This window comes from Sarcophilus harrisii, chromosome 3 (genome assembly GCF_902635505.1).
Source record: "Sarcophilus harrisii chromosome 3, mSarHar1.11, whole genome shotgun sequence".
NCBI classification, from domain to species: Eukaryota; Metazoa; Chordata; class Mammalia; order Dasyuromorphia; family Dasyuridae; genus Sarcophilus; species Sarcophilus harrisii.
In genome coordinates this window covers 455,025,008-455,051,714 of record NC_045428.1, presented here as the reverse complement: position 1 = coordinate 455,051,714, position 26,707 = coordinate 455,025,008, and the positions used below count along the sequence as shown (strand labels likewise).

Sequence of the window (26,707 nt, the reverse complement as noted above, 5' to 3'; positions counted from 1 at the left end):
ATTTGGCAATACTAGAATAATGCAGGATTATCTCTTTCCATAGAGAAGTAGCAAGGGAGGGAGGCAGAGAGAAAGACAGACAGACATAGACACAGAGACAGCGAGAGATTCTCTCCCCGTTGAACATAAACTGATTTAGATAATATTATGGGTGAGAAAGTATAGCAAAAGTTAAATTTCTAATTAGCCTAATAGTAAAATACAGCAATAGTAGCAAAATAGTAAAATAGTAAAATATAGCAATAATTAAGCTGATAGTTTAAGTAATGGATCTAAGAACGGGTTTGGTTTTTGTTTGTTTTTTTAATCTGCTGAAATCTATTTTGGTAACCTTTAAATCTTTATAACCTTCAAAACAATTAAAAATATGATGCTTTGTTGTTTTTAGATGTTAAGCAAGGAGTAAAATTAAACTAATGAAATTGAATCAATAATGCAACTGCTAGACACATTCTCTCCAAAACCAAGGAAAGAAAGGAAAAGATCTTAAGTTTAGAAGAATATTGTAGTATCTTTTATAACAAAGAAATGGAAGGAAAGCATCCATTAACCAGAGAATCACTAAACAAATCGTTATATATGAATGTAAGAGAATATCATCGTACTTTAAGAAATTACAACTACGAAGAATTCAAAAAATGCCAAAAATGTGTTTTAAAAGATTCTAAGAATAAGCAGAAATAGGGCAAAAAAATGTTCGTGATGAAAACAATAATGTAAAAGAAAATAATAGAAACTGCAGAACTCTGGTGAATGCTATGATCATTCATGACCTCAGAAGATTAATTTTAAAGAGTTTCCTTCCTGCCTCTCAAGAAAAAGAACCATAAGTGCAAAAGGAGGCATATATAATTTTCCTATGTGGCTTATGTCTTGACTATTTTTTGTTCAACTCTATGTATTGCAATGGAAAGTTCTATATAAATGTGGATGAGCAGAAGAAAATTATTGATAACAAGAATATTAAAATAAAATGACAAAAACTATGAAAACATTTAAAAAGGAAATTAAGTTGAAAAGCTTCTTTTCAAAATACTATGGTATAGATATGCCATACATAGATATGCAATAAATATTACCATACTATAATTATAATTAGGCTTGTATAAGATATCAATGCATTATATTATGAAAATTCTTTAAGATCAAGGACTGCTTCACTTTGGTTTTTATGTATGTCCAGTACTTTGCACAGTAGCAAACAAAAAGTTGGTGCATAATGATTATTCACTAATCAATCATCAGTCTATGTGATATATGTGTGCATATATGTATGCAAACACACACCATACACACACACACACACACACACAGACACACACACACACATATGCATAAAAATGACAAATTTGAACCTTGAAATCTTTAGATAAAATATTTAGAAATTACTGTCTCCCATTTTTTCAAAAATGATTAATAATTTGGGAATTTCTAGATCAGTGGTTCTCAAAGTCAAGTCCAGAGATTCTCTGGTGGGTTTTTTTGGAATATGGTAAATATCTATCAATATAACCACATAAACAAATATTCTTTAGACAGATCCTCAATAGTTTTTTAAATAGTATAAAGATAGTGAGAACAAAAGTTTGAGAACCACTGTTCTAGATAGACAGAATACTTAATTTCTAACTATCTACCTTTAAATTTTTCCTTATCTTCTAATTTTCAGAAGCCTTCATTTCCTTTAAAGCTAAAATTCAAATTTCTATATTTGGCCTTTAGTGACCTACTTTCACTCACACACTCAATTTTACTTTCTTTATATATGTACATGTCATTTCCCCCTCCTGGATTATAAATTATTTTAATAGAATCTATTTCCTTTACATCTCCAGAGCCTAATTCATAGAAACAGTTTAACAAATACTGGCTGATTTACTGACTGAGTCAAAGAAAACTAGGTGGCACCTGATCTCTGCCTTCAATTTTTTGAAGTTTTGTTCATATAAAAAGATTAGATTATTCAGCTTGGCTTCAAGGCTAAAACTTGGTCTGAGATACCTACCTTCTTTGGGTTACTGGAGAGGAAAAATCACACTTTAGGCAGGAGTTGAACTAGATATTCTATATGGGCTCCATAAACTCTATGATAAAAATGACTGCTCATGATCCTTTTCCATCAAATAAATATAAGTAGTTTAATATAACCAAGATTTGACATACCTATCAACAATGGTAGAAATACAGAAGTTCAGACATTAGGATACATCAGTAATGACTATAGATAAGTTAAGAAGAATAATTGTGATACCATATTATATGCAATTGTCACTTTGTACAAATCAGTATTACTGTGGCCTAAAAACAAACAAACAAACAAAAAAGGGCAGCTAAGTAGAGCAGTCAAGAGTGTGCTGGGCCTGACATCAGGAAGTCCTAAGTTCAAATCCAACCTGGGATATTTTATTAGTTGCTGGGCAAGTCACTTAATTCCTGTTTGCCTCAGTTTCTTCATCTATAAAATAAATTCAAGAAGGAAATGTGAAACCACTCCAGTATCTTTGTAAAGAAAATCCCAAACGCAGTCATTAAGAGTCAGACATGACTGAAAAGCAAACAGCAAAAAAAAGAAAAAAAAAATTTTTTTCCCCAATATCACTTATGATCAGAGAGATTCTTGGGAGGTTCTTTCTCAAAGATATTTCAAAATATAATCATTTAAGCAGGCTATTTCAGAAAAACCTGAAAAAACTTACATGAACTGATGCTGAGTGAAATGAGAAGAACCAAAAGAATATAACATAGCAACAAGATTATGTGATGGTCAACTGTGATAGACTCGGTTCTTCTCAACAATGTGATGATTCAAGATAACTGTAAGAGATTTGGGGTGGAAAATGCTATCTGCATCCACAAAGAGAACTATCGACATTGAGTGCAGATCAAAGCATAATATTTTCACTATTATTTCACATAATATTTCACTTGTTTGTTTGCTTTTTCTTTCTTGTAGTTTTCTCTTTTGGTCTGATTTTTCTTGCACAACATATCAAATTGCTTGCTATCTTGGAGAGGGGGAAAGATAAGAAAGAAAAATTTGGAACAAAGGCTTCCAAAAATGAACGTTGAAAACCATTTTACATGTATTTGGAAAAATAAAATACTATTAAGGGAAAATAAGAAAATAATCATTTATAAATCAATTATACTCGTGGAAGGAAGCAGTAGCATAATTCAAAACTGGAAATCATTTATATTAGTTGAGAATATATACTTTTCTAAAATTATTTATAAAAAATAATAGGATATTAAAATTTACTCTTTCTGTATATACAGTGACAGAGGTAAAAGTAGTACCAAAATGTGTTGGATAAAAAAAGGAATTAAATTTCAGTATGGCAGGTGGAAAGTTGAGATTCTCTATAGAGATAACTAGTTCAATTTGTAAATGAATTTTCACAATGCTTACAAAATATACACATTGCAAAACTGATTTTCTAAGGGAGCAGAACAAATCTGAGAACTTTTTCAATGGACTTTTTTTTCCATTTAAAATTATGACTGAATTTTCCCCTGTTCCATATAAGCCAAGGATGATTTTTCTAATTCACAGTCTGTTATCTTCTAAAAGTATAATTATTTTTAACCTAATTTTGTTCTTTGTTTTTAAGAAAAAAATCATAATGCTCTGAATCAAATCCTGAATTTTTCTACATTATTACTTAGTTCCAGATTCTCAAACACTATTTTACAGAACTTTACAATTATTGACCCAAAAACTTGCATACTAGGAGATACATGCAAAAATATACATTAACTAGGCAATATCTAGATATAGAGGAATATTTTCCAATGCTAATGATAAAGGATTACACATTATTTTACATTTTTAGTTATATAAAGGGAAATAATAGTTTTCCCCAAGAAATACTCTATTAAGAACCAACAAAAAAATTCCATACAAACATAAATTCACAAAGTAAGGTTGTTCCCTTCAATAGGAAAAAGCTATTGCCTCAGAAATCCCAATCTATTATGACTATTTAAATGGAAAAGTTGTTTATAAGTTTCATCTAATTTTCACTCATACATAAGTCTTATTAATTATATGAATTCTTTTTATTCAAATGTATTTTTCTTAACCTTTAGAAACAAATTAAATTTCTATTAGACAAAGTGACTTAACTATTTAATTGCAAACAAATGAAATATAGGTTTAAAGAGAGAAATGGTTATATTTCTATACAACAATCAACTGTGTTTATACACAAATATTAAAGTTAGTACTCCTATTTAAAAATACATCTGAATGTGATGTTGACATTGCAAAAGTACCTGTAAGCATTCTATATCATGTAAGAGCCACATGATTGCTTTTCTCTTTAGACAAGACATTTATTTTGTAACCTACTAGCTGTTTATAGCTCAACTGCAATTTTAGTGTCGTAGAAATACTTTTCTATGGATTGATCAAATGACACTGTCATAGCTTCTTCTATTAAGAATTTTTATTAAGTACTGTGGCCACATGTGCAATATGAATAAATAAAACTCTTGTTATTTACCTGACAAGCAATCTGTACGAGGTAGACCAGCTCCTTGGACTCACAGCCGTTTCTCATGATTTCATTCTGCTCCTCTGACAGTGAAAGCTATATCAAAGGATAAAGAATAGAAGAAGAAGAAGAAAGGGAGAAAAAAAGAAAGAGCAAGACATTCTAGGTCAGTAGATAAGACAAAATTCAAGTCAACTTTCTCTAAGACAATTCTGGTGCAAAAAAATAAAAATTTGATGACTGGTTTTGAAGTCAGATGAAATATTTTGAAGACTTTCTAAAACTAGAGATCCCTCAAAATTATTTTTGTATTCTATATGTAAAATTTTAAACTAACTGTAATTATATAATAGCAACCATTTAGTCTGCCAAAACAATCTTTATTCCATTTATGCAACACATATTGGATACCTACAATATGCAATGCACTAAGCAAGGTATTTAGAAAACAAAATGAGTAAGAATTAATTTCCATGTATTTACAAGAATAAACAGATTTTTAAAAATTAATTTCTTTAAGAAAATATATAATTAAGTGATTCCACTTATCAATCGACTGCAGTAGCTTCTTATTATTACTAGAATAAAAAATTAATTCATATGTTAAGTTTTTAAAATCCCCAAACCTGGCTCCAATCTATTTTTTCCAATCTTACTGGACATTAATCCCCTCCCATTTGCTGCAATCCAGGCACACTGGCTTCTTCTCCTTGAACAAAACATTTTATCCCCTATCTCTGTGCCTAAACATTGATTCTTCCACATTCAGGGAAAACCTTCCCTCCATACTTCTGACCCAGAATCCTGGTTTTCCCTTAAGATGCTGTTCAAACATAATATTCAACAAAATATCTTTTCTTCAACAGCCAATGCCCTCCTTCCAAAAATTTTTTATATTTAATATTTTTATATTATTCACTTTATATCATGGTATGGATACTTATATACATATTTAAATCTCTACCCCATTAGAATATAAATTCATTGTGATCAGGAACTACTTTATTCTTTAAACCTGTATCTCTAACTCTTAGAACAAATCTCTTCCATAACAGGCACTAACAACCTGTTGACTGATTAATAGAGTAAATGGCAAATGGATGGCAAAGCAACCAAATAGAACAACCTATAAATGAGAAAGGTAGAAAAACGGATAGAAAAACTAAGATAAACTTGACAAAGACAAAGGGGATTGGAGAACAGACTAGATATGAGATTGAGAATAATGGAGATCTCTGAGCCAAGAATACAAGCTTCTGGGGGCTACTTCTGGCGGGGGGGGGGGGGGGGGTGGAGAGAAGCAGAAAAAATTCTTTGACAAAGAATCATTTAGTCAAACATCAACATCATGCTAAGCTCTGGGGATGCAAAAAAGTCAGAAGAGAAGACTCCTATTCCCAAAGAGTTCACATATAATAGGGGAAATAACAAAAACAACTAGATACAAACAATACACATTCAAAATAAAGTGACAGAATAAAGATAACTGACAGAAAAAGCAGTAGCCTTAAGGAAGATTGGGAAAGTCTTCTAGTAGAAAATGTACTTTTACCTAGAACTTGAAAAGAAAGTCAGGAAGCAGAGGTGAAGGAGGACAGAATTTCAGGCATAGGGGACAGACTGTGAAAATGCCTGGAGCCAAGCACCTCCTTAGAGGAAGCACAAGGTCAGAGTCATTTGTATCAAAGTTTAAGAGGGATAATGTATAAGAATGAAAAGATGGAGGGAGGAATGGCTAGGAATGGGTTGGAAAGTAAAAGGATTCTGCATTGATTCTGCAGGCCCCTGGAGTTTTTACTGAGGAAGAGAATGCCATGGTCAGATCTGCAATTTAGAAAAATCACTTTGGCAACTGAATAAAGGATGGATTGGAAAGAGCAGAATAGATGACGGACTACAGTGGGTAGAACCCTGTTAGAAAAAGACTCATCAGCAAGCTGTTGTAATAATCCTCCCATGAGATAAGGAGAACTTGAACCAATGGTAGCATTATCAAGAGAGAAGAGATGTTGCAAAGATGAAATCAATAGGTCTTAGCAACAGATTGGATAGGAAACGTGAAGATAATGAGGAGTAGAAAATAATATCTAAGTTGCAAGCTTGGGGCACTGGATGCATAGTGTTGCCCTCAACAGTAAAAGGGAAGTTTGGAATGAGAAAGTGTTGAGGGGAAGGAAGATAAGGAATTCTTTTAAGGACATGTTTAATTTAAGACGTCTCCTGGACATCCAGTTTTAGGTCTCTGAAACGAAGTTGAGATAGGAGACTTAAATTCAGCAGAGAAGTTGGGGCTGGATGAGGAGACTTTAGAGTCCTCAGTAAAGTTGCCGACTTTTAAGGAGGAAATTGATCAATAGGAATGAATCCAGAGTATGGAATCCAAGATAGTGAGATGACTCAAAATAATGTAATATGATGGACAGTTGAGGAAATGAAGATTTCTTAGATGGAAGTGGAAGACTAGGGGTGAGGAAGACTGGGGGAACAGTGTATTTATTTTTTCAAACACATAAAAGTTTATCGTGTGGAAGAGATGAGAAAACCTTTTTTGCCTTCAATAAGAAGTATATTAATGGTTCAAAGTTGGTTACAGTTCTACATGAGGAATAAAATGAGAGTTATCTAAAAATAAAATTTACTGTTTGGTGATTTAATGATTTTTTTTTCATTAGAGATATGCAAGTGCAGATTGGATGACAATTTGTTCAGTGATGGTGGAGAAGGTGTTCACTTATTAGGCACAGAGCAGAACCACATCATTTCAACCAGAGTATTCACTAGATAAAAAACAGAAAGTGAAGCAAGGACTTAAGGATAAACTTTTTGATTAGAATCACCCTTCTCTATTTACTGGCATAAAATTCAATGAAAAGATGGGGGACTCAATCTAGTCCTCTATATTATAGAGTAACTAGTGAATACTCTATTTCATAATACTTACATAGCTTTAAGTTCTTTACTTATATTGTTAAAACATAAGTCAGTTTTTGAAATGAGTTAAATCTCAACAAACACAGTATTAGCAATAGAGTTTTAATGTAGAATTAAAGAAATAGAGATCTGTCTAGTATCCTCTCCACCTTTCCTAAGGGCATCTGTAAACTATACCACTATCAACACAGACATTAAATAGTTGCTGCTGCCCAACAAAAGAGTATCAAGTATTGGGGGGGGGAAAAGGAAAAAAGGAAAATTCCAAAGAGCTACGGACTATATCCTGCTATGTTTTCTAAACATTCATTGGAAAAGTTGATTTTTTTCCCCCTGGCATTGAAAATTAAACTGGTTTAAGAAAACTTAGTAAATGTACATTTTGCTAAAAGGGAATTTATGACAACTCTCTGGCAAACAGAAACTGACCCACACAGTTTTTTAACTGATACCGATTCTTATTTCTAGACATCAAAAAAGTAAAATATCATAATTTCCATTTCTTCATCTTTCCTCACAATGAAATTTTGGATTTTTATTTTAATAACTACATTCTTGAAATATCACCAACATCTTAACAGCTTTTCTACACGTACATAGTTCCATTTTTATCAACAAATATACATGTTCTTTATGGGGGTAATAGTTACTACAAACAAACAACATATTAGACTAATGTCTCTTTTTAATCTAAGGACTTTCTGGCACAGGAGGCACACATATTTTTGAACTCTATATTTAAAGTTTCCACTACTATTGAGGTCAGGAACCAAATGTTGAAATGTAGACCACATGTTGAGGTCTACATTTGGGGTACCTAAATGAAATTAGGGTTTAGTTAAGGTCTAGTGGCAGGTTTGGGGTACAGGGAGTCAAATAGAGTTCCCCTGCAACCCCCTTGGATTCGGCGCAAGGATACGGCAGTATATGAGGTCTAGAAGCGGCGCGGATTCCCAACAAAAGCATTTATTGGCCCAGAGAGCTAGATTAATAAAAGAGGTTTATTATTGAGTTTAGAAGTAGGAGATAGGTGAAGGTAGAGATAAGGAGGGCACTGGACAGAGGGTCCAGTGAACAGAGGGTCCTCACATGGCGACCATGTTTGGAATCTCTGCAAAGAGGGGTTCCCAGTGTGGTCCTTTTAAGTCCGAGACTTAGCTCCAGGGGCTTTGGGGTATAGCCCCAAAGTTGGCTCAGATCTGGGTGGGGCTGGGATAGGTCCAGACCTTCTATTGGAATTCAAAGGGACCAGGATTTGTGAGTCAAAGGGTAATTTACATTAGCTAGGGGGGTTGGGAATCAAAGATTGGAATCTTTCCCGCATCACTACCATATTAGTTCAATCATAATCCAATATGCACTATCTTAATTCAATATCTGCAACATGTAGAGTGTCAAGACTAAGAGAAGATTGTAACTGATTCACACAATCCTAGAGATGTTGTAGAAATGTCTCAATATCCTAGAATTTAAACATGTCACTGAGTTCAATCTAACAATCAACAAGCATTTATTATATGTTATCTATGTAAAAGGCACTGTTAAGAGATGTGTATAGAAGTACAAAGAATGAAACAATCCCTACTCATAAGAACCTTCCATTCTAAAGGAAACTTAATAGATTGTTATACATACACATTTTTCAAGTCTATGAGGAAAATTTACAAATTATTTATTTTCATTTAAAACTATACAATGTTTCTGAATAGTGTTCTCCATTAAGTTTAAATTAGCCTATCATACAATTTAATCAGAATGAGTTTTTAAAATCATATTCATTTTCTCATATTTTTATTTTAATATCCTTAAAATGTCAGTCAGATAGTAAATGGATCCCCTTGACACTGATACTATTAACTAAACAATTTCTCTGAAATGTAAAAGAAAAAAATTAACAAAACAAAAAAAATTAAAGTTACATCTTTAATACAAGTTTTATTTTAACAAATCAATATATGTGGACATATAAATAGATATACAAAACAAATGGCATAATTAGAAAATGAACAAATAAAATCTAACAGACAGTAGTTCATTCAAGGTAGTTTGGAAGGAAAAGCACTAATAGTTTGAGAGGATCATGAAAGATTTCATGCAAATGATGGTGTTTGTGCTACAAGGACAAGGGCCTTATGAAGCATAAGTAATGAGAAAATCGCCTTACATTGTGGGGGACAACCAATACAAAAGATCAAAAACAGGAGATGGAGTGTTGTTGTGAGGAATTAAATGTGGCTAACTTGACTGAACTACAGAGCATGGAAAGGCAATAATATCCAATGACACTGGAAAAATAGCTCAGGTGGTGAAGGGCTTTAAAAGCTAAACAAGAGGCATTCATATTTTAACCTAAAGGTAACAGAATTCCAGTAAAGTTGATTGAGCTGAAAAATCACATGGTCAAAACTGCATTTAAGGAAAACTACTTTGGCAACAGCATGAAGAATGAACTGAAATGGAGATAAATTTGAAGCAGGGAAAATGATTAGGAGACTGCTGAAATAAACCAGGCCTAAACTAAGGTAGTAGCTGTGGGCATGCAGATAAAAGACTAGATTCTAGTCAGAAATATTGTGCAGGTAGAAACAACATAATGTGATAAATCACTGGATGTATGGGATGAGAAAGAGTGAGCTGAGTATTGTGACAAGGAAAGATGGCAGCAACTTTGGCAGAAATGGAGAAGTTTGGAAGAAGAAAAGACAGGAGGGATAATGACCAGTTCTAGTGATATTGAGTTTGAAACACCTGAGACATGTAGTTTGAAATGTTTAATGCTGGTGTCAAATAAATAGCATGTGTGACCTACAACACTCCCAAGTGCCAGAATCAGATTAAAAAAGTAATACTGAAATATTTAGCAAATTATGTTAATATGCAGCTCTCTAAGTAAATAGGTTCCCATAGGAATCCTTTTCAAGGCTCCCATTTCTATTTGAGTTTGTTATAACTGGTCTAATAAACAACTGGTGATATAGAACTGCAGTTCCAGGAAGAGAGTAAAACTGAATGTGCACACGTACATATTATGTACACATATGTATGTACATACACACACATTCATACTAGAGGGAGAGAATAAACATGTGTTAAGTACCTGATATGTGCCAGGTACCATGCAAAACATTTTACAAATATTATCTCAAATGATCTTCACAGCAACCTTGGGAGGTAAGTACTATTATTATTCTTAAAAAAAAAAAAAAAAAAAAACGGAAATAGAGATTCAGTAACTTGCCCAGAAAAACACAGAGGAGTATCTAACTAAGGCCAGGTATGAACTAAGGCTTCGACTTCCAAAACTTCTATATTTGTATAAGCCAGCTATCTCATACATGTATATATACACACACACATATACATGGAATTTTAAGTAAGAAAGATACATTTAGGAATGTGATTTTTTTTCTTAAAACTTAATTCTTCTCTTTCCAAGTATGACCATAAAACTTCATAAATGACATTTTCTTGTTCTTTTGTTAGTTTATCAACTACTGATAGACACTAAAAGCTCCTTAAAATGCAGAGTCTTTTGTACCACTGTATTCTACTTATTCCTGATACAATAATCAATACTTTCTAGAACTGACTTGCCTAGCCAAAGACTGCCTGTTAGCTTTCCTCTTTGCTCAGTTTTCTAGTGGCTGATTTTAAAAAGATTAATTAATTGGAAAACTTTAGAACATCAGCTCCAAAAGCAAGAGAATTTCAACAAAATCACATTGAATTCTGTACATTCAATTCCCTTTCCTATCTTTTTCTGGATCCATCGCTCCTAAGATGAACATGCTTGCAAATATCATTTTAAGTTCCAATTAACCAGTTAAGGTGCTAAGGAAATGGTTATTTCCACATTATTTCATGTTTAATTTGGAGTTTAGAGAAATCAATTGCTTTCTTTTCTATCTTATGATTTAGAAAGCACAAGAAAATCTATTGTGCTTAAGAGCCAAAAAAAAGAGAAAAGATGGAAATTTGATTACAGTTGTGTTTATAAAGGTCCTAAGTCTGATTGGGAGGAGGTCATGGGGGTGCAGGTCAGAGAGTGATAGAATTATTTATCATTTTTCTGAACTGAAACACAGATTCTTACTTCTTTTTGACTTATTCACCATATTTTTTAATCTCAATGCCACTTAAATAGAAATTACAATGGAAATTTCTTGATAACAATTTCTGGAGAAGCTATACATAGAATTCCAAAGAAATAATTTTCAAATTCTCTGGCTTAAAATTTTTCCAATTAAAACTTCTTTAAAGTAAAGTATATAAACGGAAATTGGAAATATCACAGAATATGAATGGAAATAAAATTACAAGTTCACTTTGAGTGATTTTTTTATAATTTTTGATACATCATTTTCATACAAAAGAACAATGAAAAGCTCAAAGCAGTTGTTCATCAGTCTCTACCATATGTTCCAAAAGATTTAGTGCCATTTTAAGCAATTAAAATTTAAACAACATTAAGATTTAGGAGAAACTTCTATATATAGTGAACAAGATTTTTCAAAAACCACAAATCATTATAATAGATGCAAGCAGTAATATTACTAGTTCACTTAGCTCTCATACTGGGAAGATTAAGAATGATCCTGTACTCTCCTTATTGATCCTTTTTACATTTAATTTTGTACTACAACTATTTATGTCATGATTCTTTGTCTCTGAATTGGGTTCAAAGTTCAACTACACTGTAATGGTTCAAATTTTAAGTTGCCCTCAACACCATAATATCAGCTACCCAGTTCTGTTCTTTATTCTGTACTCTCCAAAACCTACATAAAAAATATTCTTTTACTCGGTATCTTTGACATAAATTGAAGCAAGCCACTGACCCATTTACTAACAAGAGACATATCCCTTCAAATAAATGTCATACTGCTCAGAGATCTTTTTTTTTTTAACCTTTTACCATGTTGTTTACTCTGTGGTTAAATTCTAATCGAAACAATACAGACACATGAGAAATACAAAAAGAGAGTTCTGGCTTCATGAAGCTTACAATCTAGTAAAGTAATTCCATTTTCTTGACATAACACTTTAACAGTCTTCTCCTTTTCTAATTATTTTATTAAAGCAACCCATTGTCTTGGGTAACAGATGGGAACCTTATACTTCTCCCTCCTACTTACCGCCCTCTATCTCCACCCTAAAAATAGAAATGACATGTTTTAGCAATTGATTAGCTATGTGGGATGAGGAAGAAAGAGTAGAGAAGTCAAGGATAATGAGGAGATTATGAAACCAGGAGAATGTAAGTGGTAGTGTCCTTACAGAAGGAGAGAAGTTTGAAAGAAAGTTATGGATGTAGAAAGACAATTATTGAGATTTGTTGAGTTTGAGATATCTTTGGGATACTATGTTTTAAATGTTTAATATGCAACTGGTAATATGGGACTAAAATTCAAGAAAGAGTACAGAGCTCTATACTGAGCCATATATATGGAGAAAGAAGCACTATTATTCTCCCTTTCTTGAAATAATGAATGTCATTTTAGAATAAGCCTACATTTCCATGTAAATGGACAGCCATGTCTAACCCCAATACCCCTTCTTAATCTAAGCCAGGTCTTCTGTAAAAATAAGCAAAATTGTAACTGGGGATTTTCTTTTCATAATTTACTTCATGGGAGTTGAGTTGTTGCCAAAAGGGAAAAAAAAAAAAAAAAAAAAAAAAGATGATTCAGGATAGGAGCCTTAAGATGTATCAATAATCAGTAGGCATGCTATTGATGGGAAAGAACTGTCAGAGGTAAGAGAAAAACCAGGAGACAGAAAATGATGAAAACTTAGAGAACAAAGAATATGTCTGACAGTGATTGACATTTGACAACAGTCAAATGCTGCAGAGAAGTTGAGAAAGATTAGGACTGAGAACAGACTAAAGGAGAGGAATTCTGAAACTGACTAATAAGGAAATACAAAGTAAAAAAGATTGAAACCACCAAAGGTCTTAAGACAAAGAAAACTTGGTTACAAAGTTAAAATATACATAAACAACATGAGGACATTAAAAGACATGGGTAAATGGTTGTCATGATTTCTAAATGACTATAAATGCTTCCAAAAATAATGTAAGATAAAGAAAAAAAGAATCAATATTTGCTGAAACAGAGAATCCTGTGGATTCCCATAAAATAATGGAACCACAACAGAATATTTCTGAATGGTGCAAGAGAGAAATTAGAATCTTGAAATTAAAAAGGAACAAGTAGAAGAATTTATGGTCTACATAGCAGAAATAATTAGCAGAACAGAATAACTTCAATCCATGATAGTAAATCCACACAAAGAAATGAAAGACAGAAGAAAAATAATACAAGTATACTAGAGAAGTAACACAGATATACTAAAATAAAGGAAAATCTGGAAGAAACACAAACAAAAAAAAAAAAAAAAGTCCAAATCAAAAGAACAAATGATCTCTACACATCCACTGTAATGGTTAAAATCAATCACTATGCATCTTGAACTTTAAATTCCTCCTATTCCCTATGCTCTGTAGGTAATCTGTGGCTTCTGTCTGTTGGTATTTGGTTTTCTATATTCAAAAGTAGTTTTCTTATATTATTTATTGCATTATACTTTTCAAGTTTTTTTTGACTTGTCATGTTTTCCTAGGAAGATTATGATCCTTAAATTGTCTTCTTTGTGTATCTTGTTTTGGGGGACAAAATGTTCACCTTATATGCTCATTATATTCCAGTCAACTAATTCTACTACTCTTGCTATAAATTTTGCCTTTTTTTCCCACTTAAATTCTTTTTTCAAGGTTCTGATTTCTCTCTTTAACCATTCTATAACATCTTGTTCTAATTCCACAGTCTCCCTAAGTCAGAGGTGGGGAACATCCAGCCCACAGGCCCATGAAATCATTTGCTAAGGCAACCGTAGGCAATGAAGAGCTAAAAGGTACCTCTTGCACTGCAAGAGTTCTAAGTAGGTTGATAATTTTGTATGGCACTAGAATGATGTTATAAATATCCAAATGGCCCTTGGCAGAAAAAAAAAGTTCCCTATCTCTGCTCTAGGGGAATCAACAGGGTTCTAATGCTCTTAGATATTGATTCAATTTCCTCTGCCTTAAAATATTTAATTAAGTATTTTTGCAATCTTTTAAATGTTTTGTTATTTATCACCTTCTGATTTTACTATCTTCTATAACTGTTTATGTACTTTTTAACTGAGTTTTTATCTTTTTAAAATCTATGGTATTTTTAGGCTCTTTTTTCCTCCTTATATTCCCCAATTAGTCATGTTTCAATTGTTCCTTTCACAATGGATTTACTCTTAGCTCTGGACCCAGAAAATGTCTCGGTTTCATTCAATTTGGGGAATATACTTTCACCAATTGGAATTATGACTAGACAGTGTTGGCTCCAACTAGATTCTAGAACTCTTTCTTTCTAGCCAATTGATGAACTTTCCTTTGTTCTTTGATCCTCTGGCTATTAAGGCTAAATCAATGGTGAAGTGGAGAGAATATACATATGGAAAAGAATTTCTGCACTCTTAGATTCCCCAAATTAGGGGTCAACCTACAATTAGCAGTTACCCAAAGCTGAGTATACTCTCCCATTTCACGCCTCACCCTTCTCCCCACAGTGGTGGCAAGAGCTAAATTTCACTGCTTAATGCAAAGGATGGTAAGATAAGGGTATAGATATGTGTTGGCAAGAACTACAGCAAGATAATTACCGAGTGGGTCCTAAAACATAAGCCAGTGCATCAGACAGTACAACCTATATTATTGTGGAGGCTGGAAGTGAAGGGTAAAGTGTGAAATCTTTAGTTTGGCTTTCTCCTTTTTTTAATGAATAAAGCTGCTATTTTGTTGGGCTTCATCCTTTCTTGTCCTGTGGAAACAATTGTATTTCTATCATTTCTGGCACATAATTGTGCATCTGCATTTTGAGAATAAGTAGGGACTTGAGAAAATGCTTAATCATACTAAGGCTCATTTATGGATTATTTAACTTGAAACCTATATCCTTGTTAATATATAAAGAAATCTCTAGTAAGGTATCCTAGGGCTACTGCTCTTTTTCATTTCTATTCATGGATCAGACTTAAGAGTTTTAAGGAACTTTAGAGTTCATCCAGTACAACTCCATTATTTTTCAAATGAGGAAACTAAGGCCCATAAATGTTATGAAACTTTTATGGTTACAAAAATAATAAATAGGAGAGAAAGAATTTGAACTGGGACCCTTTGACTCTAGATCTAGCATATTCCTTCTGCAACATCATTACATGACTAAGATAAGAGCTCATCAAAAAGCTAGTCTCAAAAAACAAATACAGCTACAAAAGATGAGATAAACTGAACACAAAGAAAAATTATAAAGTAAAGTCCTTTACTTACAATTATCTGAAAAAAAGAAGGTTAAGAGCGATGTGGCCAGAAGGCAAGTCATATGATAATTGTTACAGCCATGGAAACTTAATTTAATAGGTCAGCAACTCAATTAAGCATAACATAACCAATAAAGCATATCCCACTACTACATTCAACCAATGATTTCAGACTCATAAAATTTAATCCCAGCAGTTTGTAACCATAACCAGTATGCACCATTACATTAGGTATCTCAGCAATATCTTTAGCAATAGCCAAAGCAAAAGTCCTTTGGGGGAGAGGGGGAATCAAAGCCAAAACCTCTTTCCTAAAGATCCTGGAAATCTGTACAATAGTGTATTTTGTGGTCAATCCCTCATTCCACCCTCATGAATGTAAGCCCAATATCCTTTTACATCTTAATAGCAGCAATATGAATTCATCAATATCATTCCTCCTCTAACATCACACAGGAATCTTCTTTCCCTTCAAAAAAGCAGTTTTTCTCAAGTCCACTATAACCACTAATCCTGTACCATATAAACTTCACTTTAAAACATTTATTAAACACCAAATGCATAGAAAGTTGGAATATTCCCTATGAACCAATGCTGTTGCAAAGAAGTACTAGAAACCAACAGTTCTCTTAACATCTCAAAAAATTTCTACTAAGTCACTAGGTATATCATAATTTTTTACATGATGAATCTACCTCAGATCTTATACAGTATTACCTAATTCAGCATATCACAGATCTTTTAACCACAATAAAAAAAAAGTTCTAAGATAGATGGCAAAGTCTATAAGAATTAATAATAAATGTGGCAACCAAAAGAGATAACATGATCTTAGATTAGACTACAGAAATAAAGTGTATAGAACACTATCTGTGATTAGGTTTCAGGAAATTTATAAGCTTGGATGCAGGAAAAAGTACATTTTTCTTTTGGTACAATTTTTTAAGAATTTTCTGCTTGAACTCAAATTATTTCTAATTTTGATGTATTTTGTTTTGTGCATTTAAAAATATTATTCTGAGAAGAGTTTTATAAGCTTCACTAGAATGCAAAAATAATTCATGACAGAAAAATTGTTAAAAAGCCTTAGTCTAGAACAAAGTGGCAGTTCTATCATACCCTGCCTTCTTCAAGCCCCATTTAGTTGCATCAAATATATGGTACCATTTTAGAACAGAAACAAAATGGAGTGCATACAAAGAAGAAGAGTAGGAATATCACTATGGTCATGTCATATGAGTATTAGGTAAAGGAAGAGGTAATGAATTATATTTGTTTTGCTTGATTCTATAGGATAGAACTACAATAAATGATTAGAATCTATAAGAAGGAAGTAAAAATATAAGGAAACTCTAACAGCTATAGTTGTTCAAAAATAACCTGAAAGCCATAGGAGCAACCAGCTGTTGAATTTTCTCAAATGACAAACAATGGATTACCACTTATCAAATATGATATAAACAGGGCTCATAAATCTAAAAACCGGCCTATATTAAGCCACCAGATATGTTCCTTCCAGCTTAAAGAGCTAGGAGCCCTACATTAAATCTTTCTTACTTAGATGTACTGCTCCACTTTGTGCAGTTACTTTTTTGTTCGTATCCTTATTTCTATCTTTTTTATTTGTTAAATAAATATTACCATCATTTCTGTAACAGTCCTCCAGATTAAACTCTTTTATAATTAAATGATAGTTAAGCAAAAATATCTGATACAGCATTAGTCTCTGGTAATGTATTCAACATTATGTCCAAGTAGTTCATGAAGAATGGAGTGCTTCATTCTTTATTTTCAAAGAGCTTCACTGGTTATTCCAGTAATTATTATCAATTCAGAGTGCAACTTCTTTGTAAAGAATTTTGCATGTTGTAAGATAATCAGCTGTAAATGACTTTGCTATTCTCAGCAATAAAATGATCCACACCTACTCTGAAAAGACTTATGATGAAAAATCCTATCTGCATCCAGAGAAAGAACTAATAGTGTCTGAATACAGATCAAAACATGTTAGAGTGCTCTCTTTTTCCCCCTCCCTTTCTCTCTTTTTCTTCCTCCTTTCCTCTCTCTATCCCGCCTCCTTCCCTCCCCTTTCTCTTTCCCTCCCCTCTCTCTTTTCCCTTCCTTCCTTTTTTCTCTCCTCTGTCCTTCCCCCTCCCTGATTTTCTTAAGGGTTTTTTGTTTTTATTTTTGTTTTTGGAGAAGGGGTGAGGGAGGGAAAAGATCTATGTTTTCTTTCACAACATGACTTTTATGGAAATGTTTTGCATAACCTCACAGGTGCTTTCTTAATAAGAGCCGAGAATGGAGCTAAGGAAGAGAATCTGGAAGTCAAAGTTTTAAAAAACTTTTAATGTAAATGGTAAAAATAAAAATATAATAAGAAAGAACTTTGCAATACATGGTGGTTGTAAGCCATTGCTCATATTCTTTCAATCCTACATATTTCATTCTGCATGAGTTTATGTAAATCTTGTTTTTCTAATTCTTCATGTTAGACATTTCTTACTATTCAATATTTCATTCTGTTTATATACCCAGATTTAAAAAAAAAAAAAAGGCATTTCCAAGTAGACACGAGCTCATTTTGTTTACAGCTCATTGGAAAAACAAAGATCGCTACTATGAATATTTTATATACACTGGATCTTTGCTTCTTCCTTTGAATCTCTTAAGAATACGTCTACTAAAGGAGCAGGACCAGAAGATCATTATATACTTCAACAACAATACTATATAATGATCAATTCTGATGGACGTGGCCATCTTCAACAATGAGATGAACCAAATCAGTTCCAATAGAGCAGTAATGGAACCAGCTACACCCAGTGAAAGAACTCTGGGAGATGACTATGAACCATTACATAGAATTCCCAATCCCTATATTTTTGTCCACCTGCATTTTTGATTTCCCTCACAGGCTAATAGTACACTATTTCAAAGTCTGATTCTTTTTGTACAGCAAAATAACTGTTTGGACATGTATACTTAATATTGTATTTAATTTATACTTTAACATATTTAACATGTATTGGTCAACCTGCCATCTTGGGGAGAGAGTGGAGGGAAGGAGAGGGAAAATTGGAATAAAAGATTTGGCAATTGTCAATGCTGAAAAATTACCCATGCATATGTATTGTAAATAAAAAGCTATATCAAAAATAAATAAATGAAAATTTTAAAAAAATATGTCTAGTAATAAAATCTGGGGTGTCAACAGGCATTGACAAGCTAATCACTTCTCCTGCATAATACCAAACTGAATTTTAAAAGTTGGATCAATTCACAGTCAGAATTTAAAGCCAGATTTCTTGATTATGGGAGCAGCAATCTTTCTCACCTAAACAACTGCAACACTTTTAATTGTTCACAGTGTCTCAAGTCTGTCTTCTCATTAGTCCATTCTCCATCCAGCTTGAAAAATGCTATTCATAAGCAACATCTGATCATGTCATTCTCCAGGTAAAAAAGCTCCTATAGATCCCATTACTGATGGGATCAAAGAAAATTCTCTGATTTTCATATGTTAAAGATTCAATACAGATTCTTATCTTTCCAGTCCTTCACTAAGTATATCTCCTCTTTGATATGGTCTATGAAAGGCTGAAAGGATAGATTTCCATGTTTGTGTGTATACACAATGAAACTGTTTGGAAATCTCAATTCACTCACTGAATAACTATCATGCTTTTGTTTTTCATATTTTAAATACTTGAACATGCAAGAATGAATCATATTTTCTTATGTTAAAAGTATTTTGTTACTGACTCAAGCAAAGTTTATTATATGACTAAAAATAGAGTAGTCAGTAAGTAAAATTACAATGCAATCTACAACATAAATTGGAGAAAATTGCCCCATTTGAAAAAATTAAAAAACTTGGTTTTTAAAATATATATATATGATATATATAATATATAATGTATACATTATATATATATTATATGATATATACATATATTATATGATATACATATATTATATATGATATATATGATTATATATATAATATATACATTATATTATATGATATATATATATATATATATATATATATATATATATATAGGCTGAGGTAATTGGAGTTAAGTGACTTGTCCAGGGTCACTCAGCCAGGAAGTATTAAGTGTCTGAGAACAGATTTGAACTCAGGTCCTCCTAACTTCAGGGCTAGTACTCTCTCCACTGCACCACTTAGCTGCCCTGCTTTATTTCTATACTTTCACAATATCATAAGTACAAAGAGAGATGATAAATGCTATCTTTAAAAATTAATGAGATAAAGAAAGGATGACAATAATTTAGAGAACTTCAATATATTCCTACTAATCTTTTTTTTTAACTTCAGAATTTTGGAATATTCCTTTCTCGAGTATGATCACTTATTCCATTGCCTACACTCATTTCTGGGAAACATTTCAAGGGTAGAAAGAGGCACTTTCAGTCAAAAGAGAACAGAGGTCATGAGTAGCAGTATCACTTCTGGACCCCAGGGAACAGAATGCCTGATTTCTGATCCAAAGACAACAGAGTACATACAGACCAAGAGAACAGTGACTACAATACTTCCAGATCACTCTATACTGAAAAAACTAAAAACTTACAAATCCCCAGAACTAGCTCAGATAATAGCAGTGCAAAAAAGCCAGAAGACTTAGATAGTACCTTTACCCTAATCCACTTCACACCTGGAACAGAGTTCCACTTTCATATAAGTTCCAAGTCCAAGAAAAAGCTTAAGAAAGAGAGAGAGAGAATAACAAAAAGAGAACCTGAACATAAAAAGCTACTACAGTAACAAAAAAGATAAAAATATAAACTTAGAAGACAATAAAGTCAAAATACTTATAAGCAAAGCTTTAAAGAAAAAGAGTGAATTAGACATAAACTAAACAAAGCTTATTGAAAGAGCTAAAAATAGTTTTCAAAAACAAATAATAGTAGAGAAAAATTAGGCAAAGAAATGGAAGCAAAGGGAGAAAATTATGAATGAAATAAATAATTTGGTTAAAAAAAAAAAAGCCCAAAAAAATAAAATAACACCTTAAAAACCAAAATTAGCCAAGTAGAAAAGGAGATAAAAATTTCACTGATGAACTCCTTTAAAAGTACAACTGGCCAAATGGGGAAAGGAGATGCAAAAGCTCACTGAAGAAAATAATTCCTTAAAAATTAGAAATGGATATGTAGAAGCTAATTATTCCATGAAACTTCAAGAAACAATAAAACAAAACCAAAAAGAAAAGAAGAAATAGAAGAAAAGGGGAGAAGAAATGACGTAAACATCAACCCCAGGAGATAATTTAAAAATTAATGAACTAGATGGATCAAAGGCCTGGATTAAAAAAAAAAAAAAAATCTAGACAAAATTTTAAGAAATTTTCAAAGAAAACTACCTTACTAGCTCTCATATAAAGGTTAAAAATGGAAAATAAAAGAATCTACTGATCCCATGCTGAAAAAGATCTCAAAATGAAAATTCTCAGGAATATTATAACTAAATTTCAATGCTCTTAGGTCAAAAAGAAAATGGCTGAGCAGTCATAGAGAAGCCATACAAATATCGTGGAGACATAGTCATAAACACACAAGGTTCAGCAGCTAACACAATAAAGAAGTGGCAGGGAGTGGATGGGTACATTGGAATATGAGAAATTGTAAAAGAAAACAACTAGAATTACAACCAAGAATGACCTACTCAACAAACCTATGTATAATTTTTTAAGGGATAAAAGTAGATGTTTAGACTTTCAAACATTCCAGATAAAAAGAATGAACAGAAAATCTGATATTCCAAAATAGACTAAACACATTAAAAGCAAACATCAGACAGTAATAAGGGCCTCAATAAAGTAAAACTTTTTACATTCCTATATTGGAAAATAATACATGTAATGCCTAAGAACTTTATCATTATTAGGGCACTTAAAAAGAATTTACATAGACTGAAGAGGTGTAAATCAATTATATTGGAATGATGCACATTTAAAAAAAAAAACAAATAAATAAATGGGTTAAATAGAGGGGTGCATGCATTAGGAGAAGAAGAAGAAGAGAGGTAAAATGGGGAAATTTTTTCATATAAAATAAGTCTTATTAAATAGAGGGGTGGGGGGTATGAGGGGTATTCCAGGCAATGCTTCAACAGCACTCAATTGAATAAAGAAATTTAACTCATACAATAGAAGGAAATAAAAGGGGATGCAATGGTTAAAAGCAAAATACTTTTCAGGAAGAAAAGGATAGAGAAAATAGAATCAGAAAAAGAGAGAAAGGAAGAAACAGAAGGAAATGGGATGGTTGGAAATATATAGTTGCTAATCATAACCATGATAACCTGTGAATTGAATTTCTTGACAGTAATTTGGAATGATACTATCTGAACCAAAATTTCCACTGACAGAAATATACCACCGCAAAGTTTTTTTTTTTAATAACAGTATCTCATTTTCTGAAACTTTATTAACAGCTGCAACTATTTGCCTTGTCAGGTATATAAAGTATACAGACATACTCTGGCAAAGAGTTTAATTTTAATTAAATTAATTAGATTAAAATTAAAGATTATTTTGTCTATATAGGGCATTCTTTCACCATAGGATCATAGAGTCATATGTTTAGAGCTAAAAAGGATTTAGGAGGCCATCTAATCCAATAACGTAATTTCTACAGGTAAGACATTTGGGCCCAAGAGCTTAAAGACTAGTCCAAAGTCACAGAAGTTAGAAGTGCTGGAATTCAAACTTTGGTCTGTGATTCACAATCCAACAAACTTCCCACAGTAACATTCTGCCTCTATACAAGATAACATTTGGAAATAAATATATAATTTCATAAACTGGGATTTTGTTTATATTTCTGTCAACATTGAGTATATTTGTTCTTTAAAATCTCTTTTCTTCCTTGAAGGAATAATCCATGAGTAAAATGCATCCAGATCTTGATTTTATTGGCTTAAGAAGTTAATAGCAAGTGAAGAAACTCTTTACTAATGTAGAGTCAGAAATATATTCTGAAATTTTTGTCTTAAAAATTACATAAGTAGCCTATTTAAGTTCTAGGTAACCTCATTCCAATTGCCACTGACAAGTTGGGTTCCCAGAGCTGGGCTGGCTGTCTACATATTCTCTGCTGGGTTGCAGGTGATACATAATTCTCTAATGCCATTGGCCAGTTAATGCTACACACAATGCTAACAGTTTAATGTTAGTGTCTAGATCGTTGGAAGTCAAGGACAAACTAGGTTTATGACTGTAAAAGGAGCCTACCTAAAAGACTATGCCATGCCTAAGGAGAATTTTACTGAGAACCTCACAATTTGAAGAGAAGTTGTGAGTTATCACTTTGCCCAAAGGGGTTAAAGGTAAGAGAGATCTTTCATGAAGGTAAGTGAATCACAGCCTTGGCATTAATGTTTATGCCAAATATTGTGCTCAAAAATCTTCATTGGTTCATATATCTTGAATATAGACTAAAATAGATTCCAATGTCTGGTCTTTAAAATCTAAAGCAATATGGCTACCTTTTTAGATAATTCAAATTATTCCCCTTTACACACACTATCCTGTAAGCTAGGGCTACTAACTATTTCATGGTTTGGGCATTCCATCTCTCTCTCTTATCCTGAAATTTATCCTTAATTCTTATCTAAATGAACTCTAAAATCCTTTCCAGCTTTAAATTTAAGATCCTGTGATTCTTGCTAAAATATTTACTGTTAGTGGTCCTTTTTTCTATATAATCTTTGGTTCCTTTCTGTCTCATAACTTCAGTGATCATCATTCCTCAGATTTTATCTGCAATCAATTTCCTCTTGAAATTATTTTACACAATGCTGAATGAGTGTTTAACATTATCTAGATGATTTCAGGATATTCTTACATTATCAAAGACTTAGCATCTGATTCACAATCCCTTTTTTATTCCAATTAACTGGCAATTTGATAGGTATGCTGATTTTCTATATACTTCTCTAGAATGTCATGCTCTCTTGAATTTCCATCTTTCCCAAACTATAAATCTTCATACTAGATAATCTCAACCATCTGTTTCTGACTCCTGTTAATGACTCCTAAGCATTGCTATTGAAAAGAATATTATGCTGATATAAAACACTACAAATCAATGATACACAAACTCATTTTCTTATTGTTTCTTTATTAACTTTCTATCCTATCTTTATCAAATCCATATTTTATTCATCTCCAAAGACTATTACAAACATTTTTTCTCAATTCTCCAACACATACACACTTTATACCTCTTGCACACCAACTTGCTATAAATAATCTAGAATTCTATTCCATTGAGAAGACTGAGGTAATTCAACATGATTTCCCTTAGTTTATTTCCAGCCTTAAAAGGTTATAAGTATCACCACCAACTTTATTTTCTTTTTCTTGAGCCAAAAAGATATTTTGCCTACAATGCACAAAAGTGAACGTCATTCTTGATAGCTCTAATCTCATTTAATCTTGCCTCCTTGAGGACCTCATTCCAGAAGTCATCTTTTGTTTCAACTTCCTAAGCATCTGTTTTTATCTAAACCAGTGAATTTTCAATTCCTATTTCCATTATGCTACAAAATCTATTGAAAATTGAAATCATATATCAGTTCTCCTTTTCTTTGATCAGACTACATATCTGAAACAATTAACAACTCCAATAGTTCAAGATATTCTTTGTCTTAGTTTTAGAGGTGGCATTTTTCCTAATAACTTGTTTGTCCTCAATCATTTCTCATTCACTATCTGACTAGGGGTATTCCACAAGTGTACTACTATATAGTCTTTTACCCCCTTCTGTCTAGTCATTTTTTGTAGTTCACATTCATTATCCTATCTTCAATTATTTCTACGTACATGATTCTACGTATATACATTCACTGCCTTCCATTTCACTTCATTCCCTAGTTCCTTTTAATGTAGTTTTTCATCACTACCAGTCTACTTAGGCTGTTTTCTCAAAGATTACTAAAAGACTTGTTAACTGCTAAATTTCACATCCATTTTATCACTTCAGATCTCACTTCAGGTTTGAACACTGTTGGGAATCACCTCTTTCTGAATTATTTTTTTTCCCTTTGAAATTCAAATCTTGTTATCTTCTAATGCTCCTGTTTCCTGTATGATTATTCCCACTCAGTTTCCTTCATCAATTTATATATCTCTCAGTTTAAGTTGGGACATGTTCAAAGTTTATGCCCTAGATTCTCAATATAATATTCCTTGGTCATCTCATCCACCCTCCTGTGCTCAACTGTCATATCTTCACAAAAGTCTCCAAGATATATGTAGACCACCCAAATCTCTTTCCTAAATTCAGTCATATACCAAATGTAGAGACCACCCAGGAGAGTGTATTTGGAGTTGAAAGCAGTCAAAGCACAGGTGCAGAGTGGAATGACCCAAAAAGTCCATTTTATGCTTCTCTACAAAGAAAGACATCAGGAGCATTTTTGCTGCTCAGCCCTCCAATCCGAGGAGAGAGGAAGCTAAGCTAGGGTTAGAAGCATAGTGATGAGGGTAGAGGTGAAGAGCTTAACCTGGGAGGGAAGTGCCTGGAATTGAAACCAATCAGGGAAACAAATGCAGATACTTCACAAGATCATCAAAATAACATTTACTGTCCCAGTTTTAATCACTGCAATCTCCTGCTCAAAAACTTTAGATGGTTTATTATTGTTTTGGGGTTAAAAATCACACTTCTTAGCTACACATTTAAGAGCCTCCAAGGAAAGATCCAAGGTAATTTTACATCATTCCCCTCTCAACACATGTTCCAGATAAACTGGACTACCAGTTCTCCTTAACCTTTGATTTTGTGCCACTGGACTGACATGACTCAAGGAGAAAGTGAGGCTGGTGATTCTGCTCAGCCCTCCCGCACCTGACACTTTCATGTTATGACATCACCTTCCTGCTGCCACGGTGAGAAGAGGGGCCAAACAACAATCATCATCACATTCAGTTCCATTACACATCAAGTTCATTCTCAATTAGAATTAGAATTATTCACTCCTCATCTGAAAATTAAAACCCTTCTCCTATTTCAAAACTGAGATCAGTAATTTTTTTTCCATGATACATCCCATGATCCCTCCAATTGAAAGTGTTTTCTCTCCTCAAATTTTCCTTGAGCATCTTTGTTAAGAGATTGTTGTTTCTAGAGTATAGCATGTTATACTTATCCATTACCTATCAATAACTCATACTCTTTTCATTTGATCCAACTCCCAAATAAATTAAGAGGTTTTTGAAGGTAAAAACAATATTGTACAACATTATTGTAGGGTATCCTGCATACATTAGATATTAAATGTGTGTTGAATTAAAAGTGCCTGATTTGTTCAAGATTATATAATGTCTTTTAAGGCCTGTGCTAATTACGATTTTGTTTGTCACTGTAGTAGTTTCTAAAAAGTATTTCCTATGTTTTAATTCTGAAGGATAAGAAACATAAATAAGGATTATCAACTTCCTTGCTAACTAAACAGACCTGCATAAAATCATGAAATCATTTACACCAAGGGAGCTATGTTCTCTAGCACATAAAGTAGAAATATTATTTTCATCTGTTCTTTATAAAAGTTCAGGTTCTAGTGTGACACAAAAAAGTCATCTGAGGCATTAATAACAGACTAACATTTATAATAATTTGTGTATTACTTTATAATATGGCAACTGTTCTACCAATAGTAGAGTCATGATTTGTTTTTTTTCCCTTCCTCAATTAATAAGCACTTACACAGTACTTCCCTCTAGTGGTTTCAGCCACTACTGGCCAAAATTCTAAAACAAATTTAGTCTTATTTAAAAGAAATGTATGGAGTCAGTATTATTTTTTAAAGATGAATTTCATTTTAAATATTAGCTAGAATCCAATATTTTTAGAATACAGCCATTTGCCTAGAACAATAACAAAAA

The 26,707-nt window shown here is 32.6% G+C and overlaps 1 protein-coding gene across 4 annotated transcripts in view; it reads right to left on the bottom strand.

The window, feature by feature from the left end:
* ARHGAP32 (Rho GTPase activating protein 32) overlaps positions 1–26,707 on the bottom strand; it is a 368,512-nt gene that overhangs the window by 164,604 nt on the left and 177,201 nt on the right. For all 4 annotated transcript variants that reach the window (XM_031960907.1, XM_031960906.1, XM_031960908.1 and 1 more), the window contains exon 6: positions 4,506–4,592. In XM_031960907.1, the coding sequence (XP_031816767.1) occupies positions 4,506–4,592 (87 nt within the window). The remainder of the gene's footprint in view (positions 1–4,505; positions 4,593–26,707) is intronic.